The sequence below is a fragment of the Benincasa hispida genome, chromosome 11, assembly GCF_027475165.1.
Source record: "Benincasa hispida cultivar pf3 chromosome 11, pf3_genome.v1.1, whole genome shotgun sequence".
Classification (NCBI taxonomy): Eukaryota; Viridiplantae; Streptophyta; class Magnoliopsida; order Cucurbitales; family Cucurbitaceae; genus Benincasa; species Benincasa hispida.
In genome coordinates this window covers 53,366,607-53,388,675 of record NC_143488.1, presented here as the reverse complement: position 1 = coordinate 53,388,675, position 22,069 = coordinate 53,366,607, and the positions used below count along the sequence as shown (strand labels likewise).

The following is a 22,069-nucleotide window of genomic DNA, read 5'->3' as shown; positions in this document are numbered from 1 at the left end:
ATCCTCGGACTAATCAGGACGTCAGATGGGAGCTCCATCTGGGTTATGAATCGAGCAAAGACGAGAAGATTTATTTAACTTGTGTGTCAGTGGCTTTGGATACTCCACCTTGAGTCGTGTAAGCCAAAAAGAGATCCATGCACTCACAAGAATTCGAGAGTGATCTTTTCGTCGAGAAACAATGTGATAGTAAGCAGAAATTAGATATTTGCAACTTCTCGGACAATTTTCTTCTTCAGACGGCCCCAGTAGATCCTTACAGCTAGGAATGCTTTCTTCGTAAAATCTGCCGTTGATGGGAAGACCCCTTAATCTCCATAAGTCTCATACAGAAATAGACATCTCTCCAGATGAAGTATGGAAGGTATTTATTGAGGGACACCATGCTTCACAAAAAGCTTGAACAATGTCACTATTGTGATCGTAGGTGTATAAGCAAGCCAAAACAGCATTGAACAAACGAGCTCTCTTGAGTATTGTTGTGTTACGAGCAACTACGACTTCTAACCATTCCTAATAATGGGAGATGTAGAAGAATTCTCCATAAATCTTCAACAAGCACCCCATCGAACTTTCTTGTTGTTAATAATGAAACGACCCAACGTTGATTCTGGATTTTCATTTAGAGCTTTGTTACGTATTGAAGACTCTAAAAACCAAGCCTTCAACGATGAATTAGGCCTCATAGGTCGCTCTTTAGACCATCGAGTTGGGAGAATTGTCTATGGGAGGTTGAGATTCCATAAAGTTCTCGTACACCGTCTCTCCCACGGGAAGGATCATTCCACTCTCAAGAGATTGACTTTCATCTTTTAACATGATTAAGCATATTTCTTTTGGGTTAGGATGCTCTGTGAAATATACCATGGTGAAAGACTTTAAAAAAAGTCACTTGTCATACCAAATAAAAAAGAAAAAGAAAAGAAGGAAAGTAATAAATTGCTTAAGTAAATAAATGTAGAATAAATGTGGGAGCTGCCAACCATCCCTATAGACTACACGGTCACCCACATAGGGGTTGTGTCTAACAAGAATCAGATTGTTATATAGCAAGAGTCAGATCGTTGTTGACGGAGCTGACGACCATCCTTGCAGGCTACACACTCGCCCACATAGGGGCTATGTCTAGCAGAAGTCAGATCGTTATTGTCGGAGCTGGCGACCATCCCTACAAGTTACATAGTCGCCCACATTGAGTTGTGTCTAGCCGGAGTCAAATCGTTATCAGCGGAGCTGATCACATAATCATCCATATAGGAGCTATGTCAGTGACAATCTCATTCAGAGGTGGCAGTCACATATTAAAGTGTCCTTACTAATATATATATAAAGAACCCACATTTTGTAGAGATATGCGGAAGTCAACAAAGCAAATCAAATTTTAAAAATAATAATAAAATAAAATAAAAAAAGAATTAGTTTTTAAGAAATTAGTTTAAAAAAATTGGAATCAAAATAGTTTAAAAAACAAAAGAAAAAGAAAGATTGAAATTAATTTAGTTTTTTAAAAAAAAAAATTAAAAAAATAGAAGAAGAAGATTTGAAATCAAATTAGTTTAAAGGAAAACATAGGGGAAAAAAAGGTTCAAACTTTATTTAAAATAAGAGAGGAAAAAAAACAAGTGGGAAAAAAAAAAGAAAAAAATACTTTGAAATTAATTTAGTTAATGAAAGAAGAAAGAAGAGAGAAAGTAAAAATTAAAAATAAAATATATATATATATATATACTGAAATCAGAAGAGAGAAAGTAAAAATTAAAAATATAAGAAAGAAGAGAGAAAGTGCAGGAAAAAACACAAGGAAAAAAAAAGGAGAAATGGAAATCAGAAGATAAAGAATCCAGACTAAAAAGAAAAAAGAAAAACGAATGAATTGTTATCCCATATAAAAAAATATTAAAATATTTACAAAATATAACAAAATTTTAAAACCAAATATACAATTATATATTTGTATTAATATCTATAAATAATATTGATAGATTATAATATCGATAGTTTTAAAAAAAATATATATCTTATAAATATTTTTAACCGTGATTTGAAATAATTTTAAAAAAAAAAACATATATAATAACAAAATAGACAAAAAGGAAAAAAACCTAATCCCTTTCTTTTTTTTCTTTGTGGCCCCCACCCCCAGTTTCTTTTTTCTCTTCTCTCTCTACTCTTTCACTCTCAACTGTCGCCGTCACGCCGCGTCGCTTCCATGGTCCCCTAGTCGTCGAGCGTTCGAGGTATTTCGTCCAACGTCGTCGCCACCACGCCGTCGCCATTCCGGTCAATAGTCTGCAGGTCTCCGTCCGCTGAACCGTGGCAAGCCGCAACCATCGCCGGAGCTCGATTCGCACCTCCTTTCTTCGCCGCCGGCAGTCATGGGGTATTTCGCACACCGACGCCGTCGTCGCCGCTACTCCGATCAATCATCTGCAGACCGTCGTCCGCTGAACCATGGCTCGCCGTAACAATCGCCGAAGTTTGATTCGCGTCTCTTTTCGTCGCCGCCACAGCCATTTGTGGTCTTGGGTTCCAGCTTCTCTCGTCTCTCTCATCATGCGTCTCTTTAAAATAAAATATACGTAAAAATGATTGGAAAAAGACCCACCATTTTTTCCCTTGGAGACGCCGGATGGTTAAATGTTACTTTTGGGACTTGGGAGCGTAAATCCTTCTCTTCAAATTAGGAAATCTAATTAGATTTAAATTGCATTATTTTTTTTTGTTTGTTTAAACTTCATTTAAATTTTGTCATATTTCAAAATTTATTTCAAATTTAAATCATTTAAATTTTTTTCCTCGCATCTAATTAGATCGTGTAAATGAAACCTCAAATTAAAATTTTAAAAAAAAAAAATTATATCCCAGATGTTACCTTGAACTCAAATCATTCAATTTTTGGACATCTTTAAGTCCAAATAAATTGTAGATAAAAATCTAAAGCTATCTCAAATTAAAATTGAGGACTTCTATTTGCCTTGAATTAAAATTTGGGCATTGTCCAAATTTTGTCCCAAGTTCAAATGGTTGAGGTTTATAGCTTCAAATCAAAATAGATTGTAGATAAAGTTTAAATTTATCTCAAATTAAAATTGGGTCATATTCCAAATTTCATACTAAATTCAAATTTCTAAGTTTTTATCCCCAAATCAAATTAAATTGGAGATAAAACTTGAAATTTGTTTTCCTTAAATTAAAAATTTGCTCATATTCCAAATTTCATATTAAATTCAAATTTCTAAGCTTTTACCTCCAAATTAAATTAAATTGGAGATAAAACTTGAAGCTTTTCTTAAATCAGAGTTTGGCCATGTCCCAAACTTTATCACAAATTTTAATTGAACTTAGGTACTAAATTCATGGTTTGATTAATTCAACATATTAAAGTCAAGAATAAATTACTTGTATTTCGATTCTAACTTCCATCTTTTTCAAGATTCATCCACCCAGATCTATACATAAATCTCAAAAATGTGCATCTGTTGGAGAAATTTTTTATCAATCACAAATTGTCACCTTATTTACTAGAGAAAATTTCAAATCATCAAATTTGGGACCAATTAAGAGTTGACATGTGTCCCAAATTGGAGTTGAAGACAAATTTCGATAATGCCACGTGTTTTTCATCACAAGCATCGGATTGAGTAAAATTAATTTGGCTCATTTTGATATTATAATTTGGGCTATAATTCCGTTAAACCCAAAAATTGGCTTAATTTGCTCAAAAGTCATAGTAAGTCTAAGTTCAGCTAATTGGGCTCAAGAGTAAGGTCCAATCAAGCCCAAACCCACAAAACCTACCAAAAAACTCTATAAATAGATAAACTTTATTTGAGGAGTCAACAATTCTTCCAAAACTTTGCATTCAAATGAAAGATTCAGAGAATCAAATACTAAAGATCATCGAATTACATCAGATCAATATCTATACAAGTTCAACCTCATGCAAACCAACTTTATAAAAAAAAAAAATCTTTTCTTTTTCTTGTATATTCTTATATTGTTCATATTCAATCTTTTCCTTTCCTACAAACAAAACGTCTATCTTTCTTAAAAGTAAAAACAAAATAGCATTATTGGCAAATATAATTATACCTTATTTTTAAAAAAAAATAACAATTAACATACATTGTCTTATAATTAATTATTAATACAACTTGTTGACTTTTTTATGTTTGAATAATTTTTTAACATTAGTGGAGTAATTTTAACTATTTTAATTTCAAATACATGCAACATTCTTGGCACTTGAGCACATGAGTGGTCAATTTGACGTACACTCAAAAGAGTTTCTAATTCCTATATTCTGCTTGTTTTACTAAAAAAAATGTAATTACAAAATTTCAATGGTCTTAATAATTAATGAAGAATTATAATCCTGATTAATCTTTGAAATCAAAGGGCATGTATTTAAAATTCCACTCAATACTTGAACCTATCCAAAATTCTTCCACAATGTAACCAGCATGCCTCATGGTAATTTATAAGACAAGGGAAAAAGGAGGGTGGGGAGGTTAAATTTAAGACTTTTAACCTAAAATAAATCTCTATACAAAACTGCATCCCCTCACTGTACATTTCAAATACAAGCCAAGCACATCATCCCATAACATCCAAAACCAAGGTATAAATTTAACAAGAAAATGATCAGCTTCCAAGTGCAAACTGGGGGAGGTTTCTTGTTCTGAAGGCTTCTATTTGGACCCACCACAAAAATTGAAGGCTATATAATGAAGTGAACTCTAAAAATGAAATGGAAAAATATATACTCTCAGTGAGGATTGCTTTATGGAGCAACTAGAAAGTAATCTCTGATTGTTTTTCTTTTCATGGAGGAAGGAGGATTGAGAACAGAAGACGGGCTTTTAGAATTGGCTTCAGGAGTTTTCTCAAAGTTGTCAATCAAATCAGCAGCAGCATCTGATAAAAATCTTTTTACCTTGGATTCAGGAGTGCCTAGTTTATGCTCCATGTCCATAGCCTTTGAGTTAGATGGAGAAGTACAAGCTCTCTCGAAGTATGGAGAATCTGAATTATCAGAGTCTTTTGCCTGTTCTATAGTCGGCATTGCCATAATTCTCTTTCGGTTGCATGAAGTTGGCCTTTTGCTTGAGCTGCAACTATTGTTTTGAGAATTCCATACCCGAACCTATTAGATAATTTGCAAAAAGTAAGAATCTCATGTGACCATCAAAAAGACAATCTATAGCAGAAATTTGACACATGTTTGATCTACTTGAGTAAATATTTACGAAGATGAGTGTTTGAAATCTTATCTTTTTAGAACTTGAAACACAATTATATAACCTATAGAACAGATCATGTTCAAGGTCATGAGAAGTATTTGAAATCTTATCTTCAAAGTCACGGGTAGGAAGACCAATATTGAGTTTCAAAACAGGTTTAGATATTTTCAAAATGACTAAAGAAAGATCATGGCAAAAACTATGAGTAAATATTTGCAAAGATAAGCATTTGAAATCTAATATTTATAGAACTCGAAAGACACAATTGTACAACTTATAGTCTATAGAATAGATCATATTCAAGTTAGGTCATGATAAGTGTTTGAAACCCTCATCTTTGGACTCACTTGTTGGAAGACCTATGTTGAGTTTCAAAACAGATTTGGATATTTGCAAACTGACTAGTGAATGATCACGGTAAGAACTACAGAACTTTTAGAGTTGGATTAAAATATAAATTTGAGGGTTAAAAAGGACTAAAGGAGTATGAAATTTAGAGATGGGATAGTGTCATTAGATTAACCTATTGTCATCTTAGCAATCCAATGAATTGTATTCAGGGAATAATAAAACTGAATAGACATCCGGTTTGTAATTCACTTGCATACCGTGAAATCATCTGAAGATGTCACAAACTTCCCAACTTCAAACGGCGACCTGGAAGAGGCTAAAATCTTCAGTAAAGATTTTAATGATAGTGTTGGGCTGAGAACAAGTGGCAAAAGATTAAAAGAAAATACCAATCCACTGCCGAAACTTCCCCATTATGTTTTGTCAACGTGATGGGATCTTCATGAGGCTTGTCCACCTGATTTGGACACAGCTTTTGAATTCGTTCTATAATTTAACAATATTAAAAATAAAGCTTGTTATTAAAAAGAATCGGACCTGCCAAACATGGGCATTTCCATCAGTAGAACCACTAAGAAGGTAAGAAGCATCGGGACTGATTGCAGACTGAAAAGGCAAGAATTAAACATTAAAAATGAAAATGCATTCCAATGAAATTTTGGCGAAGAACTAGTGATTTCAAGGCTTGCTGAAACAACACTCACCTTTACAAAGAAAGAATCTATTTGGCATCCAGAAAATGATTTTACAGGACCCTTCTCCAGCTGAAGTACATTGTATAAATATATTCTGTTGCAGACACAGAAAATTTACGTCATTTTCTTTTGCACTGCTGCTTGCTCTATAAAAAGTACACAAATGATATCAGGCAAGTTTGCACAAAATAAGCAATTTGCAGGCACGAACTCCCAAGAGAAGCTAGAGCTAGGTGTTTTTTTCATGAGAAACGATGAAAATAATATACTCAACAAAAGAGGAAAACACGATGTGGAGGCCGGACAAGAGGTCCCAACGCCTAATTTGGAGGACTAACAAGGAAAGACTTCCAATCTAAATTGATGAGGAAAACTGTGTATTACACAAAGAATTGTGCAAGGCACTCCAAGATGAGACGCTAAATTGTACCTCTTCAATTACAAAACAAATTAAAAGAAGTAAGCTTATCTGAGAATAACGTGGTATTCTTCTCTCCAAATTTGGCAAGGAAGAATTCCACTATCATTATCTTTGCTTTCTTTTAAAACCACCAGCCAAACGAAATCTAAACCTAGGTAAATAGGAACCATGAAAGTGGAACATATGGCTCGCTATTATATGAGTTAATTACCTATTATCCATGCAAGATGCTGAAAGAAATGCCCCATTCGCGTCTTGGGATAAGCTAGATATACCATGTAATCTCGTGTCCTATAAATGGACATGGTAGATTATAATTAGACTCGAGACACCAATGGTACTCCAGAAATCTAAATAAGATGCCATTGTATCTTTGATTTGAACATTACCTTGTCACTGGATTTGGGTTGGCACAGAGTGATTGCAGTTTTCAAATTTCTTGTATCCCAGAACTTCACTGTGCTAAAGACAGAAAAAACTAACATCGGTAACATGTATAGCTTCTGACACAGAAATCTACCCCTAGCTCTATATAAAAACAGTGGAATGTAAATCCTGTACGCACCTATCCACTGCACCAGCTGTGGCTATGGAGAGTTCGTCTTTTAGATAAAGAACAGAAGTTATGCTCTTCGAAGCAGACTGGAAAAATTGAAAGACTAAGGTTGGTTGTATACCAATCAAATGATAAAGAGAAAATGCCAATAGCGAACCTTTTGACGCCTGATACGCTTTGCATGAGAGGGAAGATGGGCTCCTTTAACTACTGCAGTTGCCCTGTTCAAAGGTAATTAGGGAATTTTTAAGAACACTATGCAAAATATATATATATATATATATTCTTAGTGTTTTGGAATAACTTCTTGGGGGAAAATTTTGTTTTTAAACAAAATCAATTTTTCTATATACAACTTTGAAAAAAAAATTAATTTAAAGTGTACTTAGTGATACTTATTGATTCTAGATAATGGAAAACATTCTTTTATAGAAAATTGAATTAATTTAAAATCCATTTTTGAAGAAACAATTAATGATGTCTTTAAAGATAACTTGATTACTCCACGATCTTCAATATAGTGCAACCAAAAAATTGTTATTTAGAATACTTGTACAAAAATGTAAGATGTACAAACATTTTTAATAAAAATATTTGTTGGAAAAAGTGCGTAAGCTACGAGGGATTTCAGTCAGACCGAGTTACTTGATATTGAAGTTCACTTAAAACGTCATACACCATCTACTTACCTTAGGCACATCTCCTCCCTGCCAACTTTGGAACAAGAAGTGGTTCTCAAGTCCCAGAGAGCAAATGAGCCATCTCTTGACCCAGATAGAATGAGATCTGTATGAGTCAATGAAATTGAACATCAATCATTTGGGGACAGTAGCACCTTTTCACGCTCCCTCAATCATAGTTATTTGAATGTTTAGACAAAACATTCTCGTGTTGAAGGATATGAAATGTGTACCATGATTAGTTGGGTGAGAAGATATAGATTTCACACTTCCTTTGTGCCCTCTCAATATTCCTATGCATTCCATTTCCTGAACATCCCATAACTTCATCTGCAGAGAAGTCGAATTGGAAGGTATAACTTACTCCCAGATGAAAAAAGTATGACATAGTTTAAAATATAGAATAGGATGTTCAATAAATGAATAAACTGGTTTAAGAGCAAAATGGTGATACTTACAGATTGATCCCCGGAGGCTGTAATCATTTGGGTATCGTCCTGAAAAATATTAGCATATCATGATTTAGGATGCCCTTTCTTTTACCGAGTTTAACCACTAAAGTGGTGTGAAATCTTAGGATGGTAATTGGTGCATTTTTCTACTAAGTTATGTTCAAATTCACGATTTAGGATGCAGTTACCATTACATAAGAACTATATAAATCAGTGGTGTAAGTAAGAGGCCAATCTTTCAAGTATTCTGCCTAGCTAAGTATTGACTTTTTATTATATTGATAAAAATGAAGGGAAAAAGAGTCTGAAGTAGTAACTACAGAGTGAGGATTAACTTGTAAACTACCTTAATCCAACAAACATCAAACACAGCATTGCGATGTGCTTCCCATTCACTAACCCTAGATTTCTCTGTAAAAGAAATACCAGTCAGTAACATAGAAACTAAAATCAATCGAAGTTTTCTACATGATTGATGTGAGGAAAAGGAGATCAAAACCTGTATTTTCCTCGTGAGATGAAAACAATGAAAATCTGGTACGGGTATTGAACAGGCTTACGTACCCATCCTCATCAGAAAGTGCAAAAACGTGGGAATTATTCAACGTCTAGAAAAAAACACAAGTTCACAACATCCTCCAGTCATTACCAAATCCAAAAAGGAGAGAAAAAGAAAATAATGAAACAATGTAAAGAAGCTCATCGAATCAAAACCTTGCAGAACGAAACGGCCAATGGAGGCGTCTGGTCGCCGTCGTGTTCAACAGACATAGCTCCGACTTCCTTGAAGCTAAGAGCAACATCAGCGGAAAATCTCGGCCGCTTTCGAACTGAGAATGAGATTGTGGAGTGTTAGAAAACATAGATCGGAACAGACCAAAAGAAAAGAAAGATGGAAACCTCTGAATCCATTGAGCTCTCTGGAACTGAGATCTTGGAAAAACGATGGCGATCTTGAGATCTCCATTAGAGTGGCTTGAATCAGTCTCTAGAGAGGGGAAACGAGGATGAAAAATGTTGAAGATGGAATTTTCGGTTGAATGTGAAGAGGGATTTGAGACACTACTTGGCGCCAGTGGGTGTGCTTCTAATGGCGGGAACTTGAATTTAACCTTTGCTCGTTCTTGGCGGAGGCGCCATTTTTATTTTCTTCCAACCCAATAATGATTAATTTGGGTTTTTTTTTTTCCTTTTCTTTGGGAAAATATTAGGGTATAATTACAAATTTGTCCTCATATAGTTTTAAAAATGGTTTGAATTTAATTATTTTGGTTTCAGAAGTTGGAATTTCAATCTTATTTATAAAGAGTCTAAAAGCATATGACTAAATTCCAAATGAAGTTTAATTTTTGCCCTCAAATTTAAGTTTTAAAAAAAATGAACTTTCAAAACTAAAAGAATAAGGAAAATTATTTACACAAAATAGCATAATTTTAATATCCTTTGATAGAGATTGATAGAAGTCTATCACTGATGAACGTTGATAGAAATCTATTAGTGCAGTATTTTTAAAAAAGAAAATAATTTGATATTTTTTTCTATCTATAAAAAAAAAAAAAAATTCTTTGAAAAAAATGTTGGATATTCTTTTTAATTAGTTACTTAAATAAATAGAACGAAAATAGTATTGAGTTGAACACAAAAATATATAGGGGGTGTTTGGCTCACTAACATGAGTTGAGTTTACATACCAATTTATTGTTTGGCCCACCAACTTTAAACATTGGTAGAGTTGAGTTTGTATATTTTACTGACTTACCCTTCCCCATGTTTTCACTGGCTTCATTATACTCCGAAAACTAACTTCGAGCTCCGACAACCACCTCAAATGACAACTCCAGTGACCAACTCCGGGCTCCGATAACCACTTTCGATGACAACTTTGTCGACCAACTCTAGGCTCCGAAAACCACCTCTGATGACAATTTTAGCGACAAAATCCAAACTCTGACAAGCACCTCCGGTGACCCAACTCTGACGACCATCTTCACGCTACCAAATCCGACGACCAATTGGCTCCGACAACAAACTCCGATGACCAACTTCGACAACCACCTTCGTAGGCTCTGACTACAACTCCAATCAAAATCACTTTCGATGATCACCTTTGAGTAAGCAACTTTGACGACCAACTCGAGGCTTCAACAACCACCTTCGACGAAAAACTCCAATAACAACTCTAATACCACCTTCATACGACTAACTTCGGGCTCAACAGTCACCTCCAACTACAATCTCTAGTAAAAATCATATTTGATGATCAATTTTGACAACCACTTTCGTCTGACCAACTATAGGATTCGAAAACCACCTCCAATGACAAACTTCAACAATCAACTCCAGTACACCTTCATGTGACCAACTTCATGTTTCGACAACCACCTCCGACTACAAACTTCAGCAAAAGCCATATTCGATAATCAATTTCGACAACCACTTCCAACTGCTATAAAACTAATAACGGTTAAAGTATGTTGTGGGGTTGTTGATTATATATAAAAATATATTATTTTGTCTACGTTAAGTGTAATATTTATACGTAATAAATTCACATATCAAATGAGTGTTAAGAATATTTAGACGGAAAATATATACGTAGTTGAAAAGTATGTAACATATAACAACAAAAAAACATAAAATGGAAAGGAAAAAAACTGGAATATTTTTCAGCTATAATTGGTGAAAATTAGAGATTTGTCCTCCGATGATTCTCCGAATTTAGAGGAAATGAATGTGAAATTATTAGAAGAAATGTGATAACATTCAATTGACTGTTCCGATGACGGGGGAGATTTTAATTAAAAAAATCATGACATAGTAAAAATATAGAGCAATAATAGGAATAACGGGGAAAAAAAAAAAAAAAAAAAAAAAAAGAAGATGATGATAATGAAATTCATCGAAAAAAAATAGCTATAATCAAAAGTTTTTATTTTGCTTTAGTTTCTCACTTTATTTAATCATATTTCTACAATAAATGTAATTAGATAATTGTTGTTTATTGCCCAACAAATAAAGAAAGAAGGGAAAAAAAAAACTTTAAAAATTAAAAGAAAAAATTGCCATCCATATTATATTCAAACAAATATTGATAGAATTATTGAATAAAAAAGTTTTAAAACTAAAATAATAACTATAAAAACATATTATTTAGAGTTAAAAAAACTGCATAGATACCCAGACATATAAATTCAAACCAAATAACTCTACACCGCAAATACAGACATATAAACTCATACCAAATAACTTTGCACCCCAGACACAGACATATGAACTTCATACACATATGAACTTCGGACATATGAACTCCATACATCCTATCTCAACTCAGCGCCCCAAACAGCCTCATAAAATTTTAATATATTTATCAATTACTTGTTTTAATTGGAAAAAAAGAACATTGAATTTTCTCTACGAGAACCCACCATATGAACAATAAATTTCCAATTAGATTCTCCAAAAGGATAACGCAAGAGATGGGGTGAAAAACCTCCACGAGAAACAGAGATGGGAGAGAGTATATCCAGCCACAACCTCATTGTTGCCATCCCGTAATCATATGAGGCCTAGGGTAAAATTTCGAGAGGCCTTCATATAGAAAATATTATCTTTTTTTGTTTTCTTATTTTTTGAGATGCAAAATTATGTATTAAATTTTGATAATCTAAGTTCATTAATATATATTTTTCAATGGATAATATTGTCAACCCATTTAATATTTATTGCGACGTAATTAACCTTGAATAATATTTAATTAATTTTAATTTTGAAAAGCTTATTTCAACAAAAGCAACCGTTAAAGGTATTGGTAATAATATTCTATAAACAATATATGCATTTGGAAAAGCATTTGCCTTTTTTATATAATTTAATACTTTAATATAACAATCAATTTCAATTTGCAATACTTCTCTTCATGTTTTTAATTAAAAAAAATCTAAAACGTTAATGTCATGAAATGTATCATGTTTTAATATATTTTCAAAATTAATACATCTTTTCAAATGATCATCATCTAATGACTTTACAATTTTCATATCAAATAAGAAGTTAAAGATATTTTTGTATAATTTAAATTGTTCGGTTTTTTTTTTTAAATGAAAAAATTACTTGATCTATAATATAGTAAAAGTAATCAATTATAAAAGAACATTCAGATGATCATGTTTTTTCAATGTCAACATTCTTGCCAAATTATTTTTTCTCTGAATCATCGTTTTTTCACGAAAATATTGGTTGTATTTTTCGTATCATTTGCAATCTCTTTAGTTAAAATCATAGCATCTGTAAATTCATTTTCTCTATATTTTTCTTAAAATAAAACCAAACATTTCACTCGATCTAAATCAACATTAATATGCATATCTCTATGTTTCAAGACTTTACTTACATAAATTACAACAAATAAGATATCATACCAAACAGTCATGCCTAACAATAATTCAAAATTTTCAAATTCATAAGTAGCTCAATTAGCTTCATTTTTCACTTTAGGATATTTACTACTTTCCTCTAATTTTAATAAAGTGTCCCTTATTTGAGGCACTTGAAATCTTACTGCTTTAACACTTTCAATTCGACTTTCTTCCCATCATGTTTGTGATAATGGTTTGATAATCAAGCTGGTTATGTAATATAGCAAACGATTCCACCGTTTTGTATACGAATAAAATAAAGAATAAATATGTTGGACAACTCCAAAAACTATCATGGCTTTATGACATAAGCTAACCATGACAAAAAGCATTAGATCAAGATTATGACAATGTATAAAATCCTCTATGATTTATTTATAGTGATCTTTTTTTGTACATGTTATTGTTTTCATTTCATATTAGATCCATTATCATGTCTTTGTCAGTCATGTCCTTGTCCTCTTATATTCGATGTATAAAGTTTAAGATCCTTAATTGTATTTATAAGCACATCAAAAAAATATTTTCCAGTGATATCTTCAACTTGTAAATATTCTAAAAAATATTCTTCTAGTTTTATTGGACTTGAGATATCAACACACCTTGATATAAGAGACTTTTATTATTGATGACTTACATCAAGTGTACGATCTAATATAGCTGAAAAATATCTTGCTTCTTTAATTTTGTTCAATAATTATATTTTTTTATTTCAAGTCCTAATAGTTGTATCAGTTCATTTTGTATATCACGTCTAAGATAATAATGATGAATTTCTTTATTTTGGATATAACGAACATGTTCTTGTATTATTGGATCACATTCGACAATCATTACAGTTAAACTTAGTGTTTTTTTTTAAAACTTCCTTGAAATGTTAAATTATTTGTACCAAGACTTTTAACAACAATAATTTGTGTTGATACTTTATTCCAATGTTTTTTTTAATTAATTAATTAATTCTTAAACATATTTGTCAATTGTTCTATTTTTTAACAATCTAATTTGTAAATCAACCTAAGCATTCATATTAGGTATCTGTTCATTACTAATTTAATGATTTTTAAGCCGATAACTAAGATTTTTCAATCATTAACTCCTTCATCAGCTAATTGAACTGTAGATTTAGTATCAAATAATTTACAACAAAAACAATAAACTTTATTGAAATCCTTTGAGTAAACTAGCCATCTTGTGGGGACCTTTCTAAAATGGGGACCTTAGGCGATCACCTCACTCGTCTATAGCTTAAGTCGACCTTCCTTTTAAAGGTATGAAGATAATTTACAATATTTATTTGTAATGGTGCTATAAATCCTCGGAGGTTGTGATAGTTTTCCTCGTGGTTTAGTAATAGACTTATATGATTTTGCAATGTGCCTTTGTTTCCCATCTTAATAAATTCAAGTTTCTATATCAGTCATTGGACTTTCAATCTAGTTTTATTGTGGTTCTTATCCTTAAACTTTTAAAATGTCTATTTTGATCCTGAATTTTAGAAAATGAATTATTTTGATCCTTACATTTATTTTATTTTTGAGAATTCAATGATATAGTTCTGAGAATTTGTACTTGCATGTTTAATGTTAGCATGATTCAAAGCAATATTGATTAGAGACAAACATTTGACAGGTAGACATTAGGTGGGAAAATAAAACAACAAGGACCAAAGTGTTAGTGTCTTTAAAGATAAACATTTTGGTAGTTCATATAAAAAATATAATAAACCTGAAAAACAATCAAAATTGCTAAAATTAAACCAGAAACTAAATAGAACAACTTTATAAAAAAATTATATTATTTCCCAAAGAAAAAATAATAGTTTTTTTTTTCTTTCCAATTTCTGAAGAGTGAAATTACTTTTTGCCTGTAAATTACCAAAACATCAAATGCCATAAATTTGATCACATTTATCTCGACCCCCCCCCCCCCCCCCCCCCTCCAAAAAAAAATAATAATAATAATAAAAATTATATGATGTTTAACTTTAATATCTAAAATTTAAATTGATCTTAAATTTAAACTTTGTGAAGCCATTTAAAAGTCATTATTATTTTTTTAAATATTTTACTCATTTTATAAACATAGTTGGAAAGACGCTTAAACACACAAAAACAAGTGTGATTATTTAACTAAAACGAAATCATATTGAAGGAGATACGATCAAAAACAAAATTGCAAAACATGAAGCGCTTTTTTTTTTTTTTTTTTTAATTACTGCTTCAATGGATGAGTTTCACAATCTCAATGCACTAGTGAAATTTTCCAGAGCCATGACTTTGAGGAATGGTATTCAAATGCCTTTGGACTTAGGATTCATCCATGTATTTATAGAAATCGATTCCAATATTGTTTATGATTTGTCTTTTCTTTTCCCGCTCAAGCACGATTACCCGATCCACTCGAACGAACAGCGACAACAATACGTGTAAGGTAAAATAACCTTGACTACTACTCTAAGTACTTGTGATTTTGTCTTAGAAAAACAAAGTTATCGTAATTATTCCAACCTATCAATGTATGTTTGAAAGTGATTTTAAAATTATTAAAATCATTTTTGCCCTAAATCATTGATTAACCCAAAAGCTTAAGAGGTAAAGGTAGATTTAATTATATATCATCTAACACTCTCTCTCACTTGTGAGTTTGAAATATGAATAAGACCCAATAAGTGAAAATTAATATCAATTGGGAGAAAAAGAACGTTGCATGCAAAGACTTGAACACAAGACCTCCTGAATCAACCTGTTCTGATACTATCTTAAATCATCAATTGACCCAAAAACTTAAACTAGTAGACAAATGTAAATTGAATTATAATATCTAACATTTTGCTACATTTTATAATAATCTAAAACAAATATTTAATCATTCAAAATTAGTGGAGCATTTGAATTTAGACTTCTAATGGTGATTTTCAGAAATTAAAATTTATTTTGAAGGGTTAAATAGCATGTTTTGAATTGCTTTTGAACATTAGAAAGGTGGTCCTAACTGCTTTTAAAATCACCACCACACCCCCTCCAAACAAAAAAGAACCAATGAATCATTTGTGGGATTTTGGTTTCAGCTATGTCTCCACTCTTCTATAGAAGAGACCCGGTTCAAATAAGGTCCTATATGCTTTCACTCTTATTCAAATAAAAAACACGAAGTTATTATGATCTATGAAGCTTATTTTCAAAATGAAATACCTATTTGCACATGATGACAATCAAGTTCTAAAATCCACGTCCTAACGCAAATTTTTATAGTCTGATCAGTCCAAAAGAAAATTATCCACGCTCAAAAGTATCCCAAGAGATATATAGAGTACAAAATAGCAAATATATATATATATATATATATAACGGACAAACCCCGTCTTTTTCTTGGGGCCAAAAAAAATAATTGTCATAACAATTTTTTTTTAGCATTTCCAAGTACAACGGAAGCACCCGTCAGTCCAAGCAAGCTCAGCAAATACAAATACAAATTACCATCTCGAAGGTTGATGGTTCGATTTCTCACTCCATTTTGAACTCGGAGAGAAGGAAAAACCCCCCTCAATATAGGGTGAAACTTGTAACCCATATCCCTCTCTCACGCACATAAATAACACCAACTATTCTCTCCTGGTTAAATCCATAGGAAAAATGACTTGAATTTAATTTTCAGGAGGAACCCTGAAATTTTTTAATGCAATTTCCACTGCAGTGAAGTCTCTTTGTTCTCCATAGTACTTTCTGATATAAGCCTAGAATTAAAGAAGCTACGGTTTGTTTTATTTACAAACAATTACACATTACATTACAGATAAGGGGAAAAAAAGATTGAATCTCCTAAAATTTTAAAAGCACGGTCCTAATTGCAATTATTTAAACACGATACTGATGCCTGAATATAAAACTATCCAAGTTTTCCAAAGAGATCCAGGTTGATATGGTCAAAAGGATTCTATTTAACTTTAAACAAAATATACGTACGATTTTCCACGGTTGGAACATGCATTGCTCACTTGCTGATTCCCAATCATTCATCACGAGTTTTTTTCTCCTGTCATCTTATAATAGAATAAGTGATGAACTCCCTTGAAGTAAATTGAAATGGTTGATGCGGAACTGGGTTCCTGTAGGATGTAAGAAGTAGTTAAAATTCATGACATGAATGGTTCAAGTTATCTCCAATTGGCAAGAATAAAAGCATATGGAGACTCACGGTCGAGGTCCATAAATTTTGATCTGGCGGACGTGAGTATCCCTGCCATTCAGGTGATTTGATAGAACGGCAATTTGCAACATAAAAGTGTTCACGAAAGTATCCCTGCAAAGTGTAATTGTTCTAAATGAGTTCAGGATTTGAGTAACTTTTTTACCCCTTTTTAATCCCTTTTTAATGAGAAACAAACGTTTTATTAAAACAAATAAAAGAAGGATGAAAGGAAAAGCTCCATTTTTATACAAGCCACATTAACCATCCGATTATAATACTTATCTCTATCCACAATGCCACTAAAAGTGGCCCAAAGTGTTATATATATATATATAAAGGTGGCCAAAAGTATTGAAAGAAATTGTAGGAATTTCTAGGCAAGAATGAGAATGCAGGCTTTCATCTTATCAGATGGAACAAGCTCCTTCCCATAAAAAAAAAAGAATGGGGGTCTTGAACAAGAATAGGACCATCCTTGGCAAATGGATTTGGCGCTGTCTTGGACAGAGAAGCAATATGGTGGAAGATTATTGATGCTAAATATCGCACTACTCCTCACAATATCGAGCCTAGAACATCTTCTTTAGCATCTGCTCATGGACCTTGGAAGTCCAACATAAAGCTACAGAACTTGATTTATGGTTCATTTGCAATGGTGCATCCACTTCCTTTTGGTTTGATAAATGACTGCTTAATGCTTTCCCGGCCGCTCAAGCTCACTTTCCCCATATTTTCACCATTTTTCTTCACAACCAAGCTTCGATATAGGATCCAGGGAAGGCAGAATTCGATTCGACTTGAGGCTGAGATTCATTGTGAAAGAAGAGAAAATTGAGGAATGAGATGAGCTTGTTCACAGATTATCTTCCATTCACCTTTTTCCATCTCCAGATGCTTGGCTGTGGAAGCTTGAAACCAAAGGTACTTTCAACAAAAAATCTCTTTTGATGAAGGAACCCCCGTCCTCATCTTTATGAATCCATATGTCGAAACTTTTACCTAAAGAAAAGTAAATTCTTTCTGTTGAAACTCAGCCACACGGCCACAAACACACAAGACAAATTCTAGCATAGAATGCCTTATGTGGCATTATGTCCTCATTGGTGCTCCCTGAACAGAAACAGCTCAGAATCATAAACCCATATTCTCACATGAAGTTCCACTAAAACCTTTTGAGAGGATATCTTGTCAAGCTTCTCATAGCTAGCCGTTTACCACGTTACCACTGAGTCTTCTCCATCTTACTCATGGGCCACCCTTTTAAAAAGGGAAAAAAGCTTTTCAGGATGCATTTCACTGGGCCTTTTTTCTGGACTAGGCAGAATAAAATAAATCGTCCCCTTTTCCACATAATTACTCTATTGTTTTCCTGGTCAAAACTTGATGTTCATTTGTTAAACCATCCAATTGTGAATGTTTACGCATGGGCCAACCAGGGGCAATTTGGTCACAAGCAACAAGGATAAACAGTAGTTTTCTGAAAAGTGAAATGTCAGTAGTTATTATATTTGAATATGTTTGATAGGGAGTTTTAACCTTCATTATTAGTTATGTTTCTTTTCTTATATGTAACTATCTTGTAAACAGTTGGACTTTCTAGTGTTTTTCTGTTTTTAGTCAGGAAAGTGTAAAGAGATTTACGACATCCTTGAATTGGTCATAGTTGATAGACTGTATCTTGTCACCAGAGAAAGCATAAGTAATAAAGGATACCTATTAAAATTGTCCCTTCCCTTTCATCTCTTTTGTTCAATTGGAGAAGTTTTATGTAACTCTCTTGATGTGGGATTGTTTCCCCTTTTTGTAGTTTCATACCATCAATGCCATACTTTCTAATGTGTGCCTGTCAGTAAATAGGAGTTACGTTTCATCTAATTGCTTTATGTAGAGCTATGATAGTTTATTCCTCTTACCTGATTAGTCTGACACCTAGTTAGACGGATGATTCCCATCCAGATTCATGAAGTTGAGCTAATGGAATAGTTGATTTTGTCAATTCATATCAATGGCATGATATAGAGAATTGAATCCTTTCTCTTGATTATCATACCGGTAAAATTGGTTAGATTTCGACTTTGGAAATGGGGTATATCCATCAATCACCACTTTTGCACCTCCAGAGTGCATATAAAAGAAGTTCTAGCTAGTTTTGTCTACTCACTATAAAGTGTGCTTTCCCACGAGATACTAGCGTCTAACGATAACACAAACATATTTTAACCAAAGAATGAGCTTATAAGTATATCCAAATTTACAGCACGATTAATTTTTCTAGTCTAGTTTTGATTGTAGTCACATAGTCTATTTTTTTCTCTCTTTTCATTTTTTGAGTACCTATAAGGAAATGTCACCAAAAAGAAGAAGAAGAAGTATTCGGTGAGTTCAAAAGAACAATCTCAATAAGGATGAGAAAGCTCCAATTTGCATTACCTGTGCAAGGAGAAGGTGCACAAACCTAAATGTAAGGGTTAAGTGTTAGATGGAAGTGACGATTATTTTGTTAGAGTGTGGGCCACTCTCTTTTGTAGTACAGGATAAAAAGAGAATTGTATAAGAGGTAGGCAGGTAGTGAATGGTTAAGTGTGGTTGAGTGATATGACTTTTAATTTTCTTGCCTATGTTTCAATATTTCTAGCACGAGCTATCAAACTCAATAAATGTTTCTTAGTGTAGAAATGCTGCAGAAGTGTCATTGGCTGATGAACCAAGAACAAAGCGATGCTTAAATTCTTTTGATAAGAATTTTCATCAAAATATATACTCCATTAGCTCGAGGGAAATACTATTCTTGTCAAACAGAACTCTAGGAAAATAACAATGATGTGTCATATTGAGTTTAAACCCAAGATAAACCCTATCTAATCCTAACAACGTGCATCTTTTATTAGCTCTTAACTCAAGATTGAGCCAAATAACTGCAGTTCAAATGAAGATATTGTATTTGAAGAAAACGGGCAAAGAAAAGACAGATATAGTAGCGGTGTTGATGTTCAGCACTTACTTCGGATCATTTCCGGACAATGATAGATAAACCCAACCAGTTGGCTTTACAAGCTCCACGGTTTTAATTTCCTAAATGCAACCAAAGTAATACATTCAAAATGGTTGAAATCTGTAGAACATAGAACACCAGCGATTCTGTTTGGATCGAGGTACTGAAGATTGCGAATTACCTTCAAATTATGGAAGCCGTCCCCTGCGCGTATAGATATCTTACTCGGCGTGTAGCTCTCGTCAAGCTTGAAATCTACGTAGAGAACAACCAGCTGCAAACATTCCCAATTATTCCTTGACATTTCAACTTGAGGAGAATTCCAACACTTCCGACCTAAAATGAGCTGCACACATACCTGTAATTTCACTTTCTTCTGAAATTGAATGTTCACCAAATGAGGTTGAACGCCATCAGATCTGCAACCAACAATGTTAGCAATATTACACAAGCATTAACACTACGCAAAACAGATGGAGAACCACAGATATAGATTGTAATGTTAACTGCCAATAAGTTTCCAGGTTATCGTCGCGTAGAGCGGAGACGCCGTTCCCGGGTTTGCACGAGCTGACGCTCCAGGCGGCCTTTTTTCCCATTTCTCTGAGGTCCTCTTCAACCGCGAGGACTTGATTTCCTCCTGTGAGCTTCATATCGTCTTCTCCCTCTGACGACTCCGTCGCCATAGGCTCCGCCTCCTCGAGCTCCGCTATCTCGTTTGATCGTAGGTGACCAGAGCCCACTCCTTCCGGTCACGCTCGGTGCTCGGCGCTCGACACTGTCCCCTGCTCTCTCTGGATTGCTGCCGTCGTCTCCGTCCGCCACCGCGGGCCTGATAGTCTCCCCACAAGAAGTCTTCGTTCGGCTTTGCACTTGGAGAGGTGCAACAAAAATGTAACATTTATGTTTTATGTATTGCTATTAAACTAGGAGCCAAGTTGAGTTTCGTTTAGTGGTATTAGTAGATGTTTAATCTCTTATTCTCCTGTTGTTTATTAAAAAAATAGTATTAAATTATAAGTTTGGTGCTAAGTTAAGTTTTGAAATTTGGAATACATGGTTAAAGTTTCTCGATAAATATATAAAAGAAATAGAAGAAAATGAAGTTCATTGATAAATATGTAACACTATTGAAGTTGATATAGTTAGTTATTTATGGGTGTTTGACTCACCAACATGAGTTGAGTCGAGTTGTTGTAATATACCAACTTATCGTTTGACCCACCAACTTTAAATGTTGGTAGAGTTGAGTTGGTATATTTTACTAACTCACCCCAACTCTCCATTCTTCCCATGTTTTCAATGGTTCTACTCATCGGCCACGATCACACACCGAGAACTAACTCCGGACTTAAACGACCACTTCCGATGATAACTTCGGGCTTCACAACCACCTCCAATGAAAATTTCAGCAATGAAATCTAAACTCTGACAACCATTTTCGATGACAACTTCAACGACCAACTCCGAGCTCCGACAACCTTCGCGTGACCAACTCCGACAACCAATTCTGACCCAACTCTGATGACCACCTTCGTGCTACCAACTTTGACGACCAATTGGCTCCAACAACAAACTTCGATGAACAACTCCGACTACAAACTCTAATGAAAACCACCTTCGACGATCATCTTTGAGTGAGCAACTCCAACGACTAACTCGGAGCTTTGACAACCACCTTCGACGACAAACTCCAATAATCAACTCTAATACCACCTTCATGCGACTAACTTCAGGCTTCGATAGTCATCTCCGACTACAATCTCCAACGAAAATCATCTTTGATGATCAACTTTGACGACCACTTTCGCCCGACCAACTCCGAGATTCGAAAACCACTTCCGATGACAAACTTCAACAACCAACTCCAATACACCTTCATGCAACTAACTTCAGGCTCCGACAACCACATCCGACTACAAAACTCTAACAAAAATCATATTCGATAATCAACTTCGACAACAGCTATCAACTACTACAAAATCGATGACTGTTAAAGTATGTTGTAGTGTTGTTGATTATATAAAAAATATTATTTTGTCTACATCAAATGCAATATTTATACGTAAAAAT

The 22,069-nt window shown here is 33.6% G+C and overlaps 2 protein-coding genes across 3 annotated transcripts; both read right to left on the bottom strand.

The window, feature by feature from the left end:
* Positions 1 to 4,455: 4,455 nt before the first annotated feature.
* LOC120091458 (Transducin/WD40 repeat-like superfamily protein) lies at positions 4,456 to 9,513 on the bottom strand. Of its 2 annotated transcripts, XM_039049491.2 has the most exons (16): positions 9,299 to 9,511; positions 9,113 to 9,228; positions 8,898 to 9,006; positions 8,745 to 8,809; positions 8,405 to 8,443; positions 8,180 to 8,276; positions 7,956 to 8,052; positions 7,424 to 7,487; positions 7,276 to 7,352; positions 7,100 to 7,172; positions 6,922 to 7,001; positions 6,299 to 6,383; positions 6,132 to 6,200; positions 5,984 to 6,051; positions 5,852 to 5,900; positions 4,456 to 5,146 (listed from the first exon to the last, which is right to left on the bottom strand). In XM_039049491.2, the coding sequence occupies exons 1-16, from the start codon at positions 9,363 to 9,365 to the stop codon at positions 4,784 to 4,786; spliced, it is 1,518 nt and encodes a 505-aa protein (XP_038905419.1). In that variant the 5' UTR covers positions 9,366 to 9,511; the 3' UTR covers positions 4,456 to 4,783. The 2 variants fall into 2 exon arrangements, with proteins under 2 accessions (XP_038905419.1, XP_090162793.1); XM_090306667.1 differs by lacking the exon at positions 6,132 to 6,200 and having other exon boundaries at positions 4,636 to 5,146; positions 5,984 to 6,080; positions 6,299 to 6,435; positions 9,299 to 9,513.
* A 6,940-nt stretch (positions 9,514 to 16,453) lies between these two features.
* On the bottom strand, positions 16,454 to 20,931 carry APC10 (anaphase promoting complex 10). Its single transcript, XM_039047063.2, has 6 exons — positions 20,504 to 20,931; positions 20,355 to 20,415; positions 20,178 to 20,270; positions 20,006 to 20,076; positions 17,011 to 17,115; positions 16,454 to 16,921 (listed from the first exon to the last, which is right to left on the bottom strand). The coding sequence occupies exons 1-6, from the start codon at positions 20,680 to 20,682 to the stop codon at positions 16,852 to 16,854; spliced, it is 579 nt and encodes a 192-aa protein (XP_038902991.1). The 5' UTR covers positions 20,683 to 20,931; the 3' UTR covers positions 16,454 to 16,851.
* Between the last annotated feature and the right edge of the window lie 1,138 nt (positions 20,932 to 22,069).

What these genes read in the sequence shown, in the direction of transcription:
- LOC120091458 (XM_090306667.1), bottom strand. Translation starts at nt 9,365, where the DNA reads ATGGAGATCTCAAGATCGCCATCGTTTTTCCAAGATCTCAGTTCCAGA. An exon ending in GCATCTTGCATGGATAATAG is followed by an intron (nt 6,436 to 6,921) that starts GTAATTAACTCA and finishes TACTTTTTATAG; the next exon opens with AGCAAGCAGCAGTGCAAAAG. An exon ending in CATCTTCAGATGATTTCACG is followed by an intron (nt 5,147 to 5,851) that starts GTATGCAAGTGA and finishes ATTATCTAATAG; the next exon opens with GTTCGGGTATGGAATTCTCA.
- APC10 (XM_039047063.2), bottom strand. Translation starts at nt 20,682, where the DNA reads ATGGCGACGGAGTCGTCAGAGGGAGAAGACGATATGAAGCTCACAGGA. An exon ending in AGAAGAAAGTGAAATTACAG is followed by an intron (nt 20,271 to 20,354) that starts GTATGTGTGCAG and finishes GAATGTTTGCAG; the next exon opens with CTGGTTGTTCTCTACGTAGA. An exon ending in TTGTCCGGAAATGATCCGAA is followed by an intron (nt 17,116 to 20,005) that starts GTAAGTGCTGAA and finishes TACACTTTGCAG; the next exon opens with GGATACTTTCGTGAACACTT.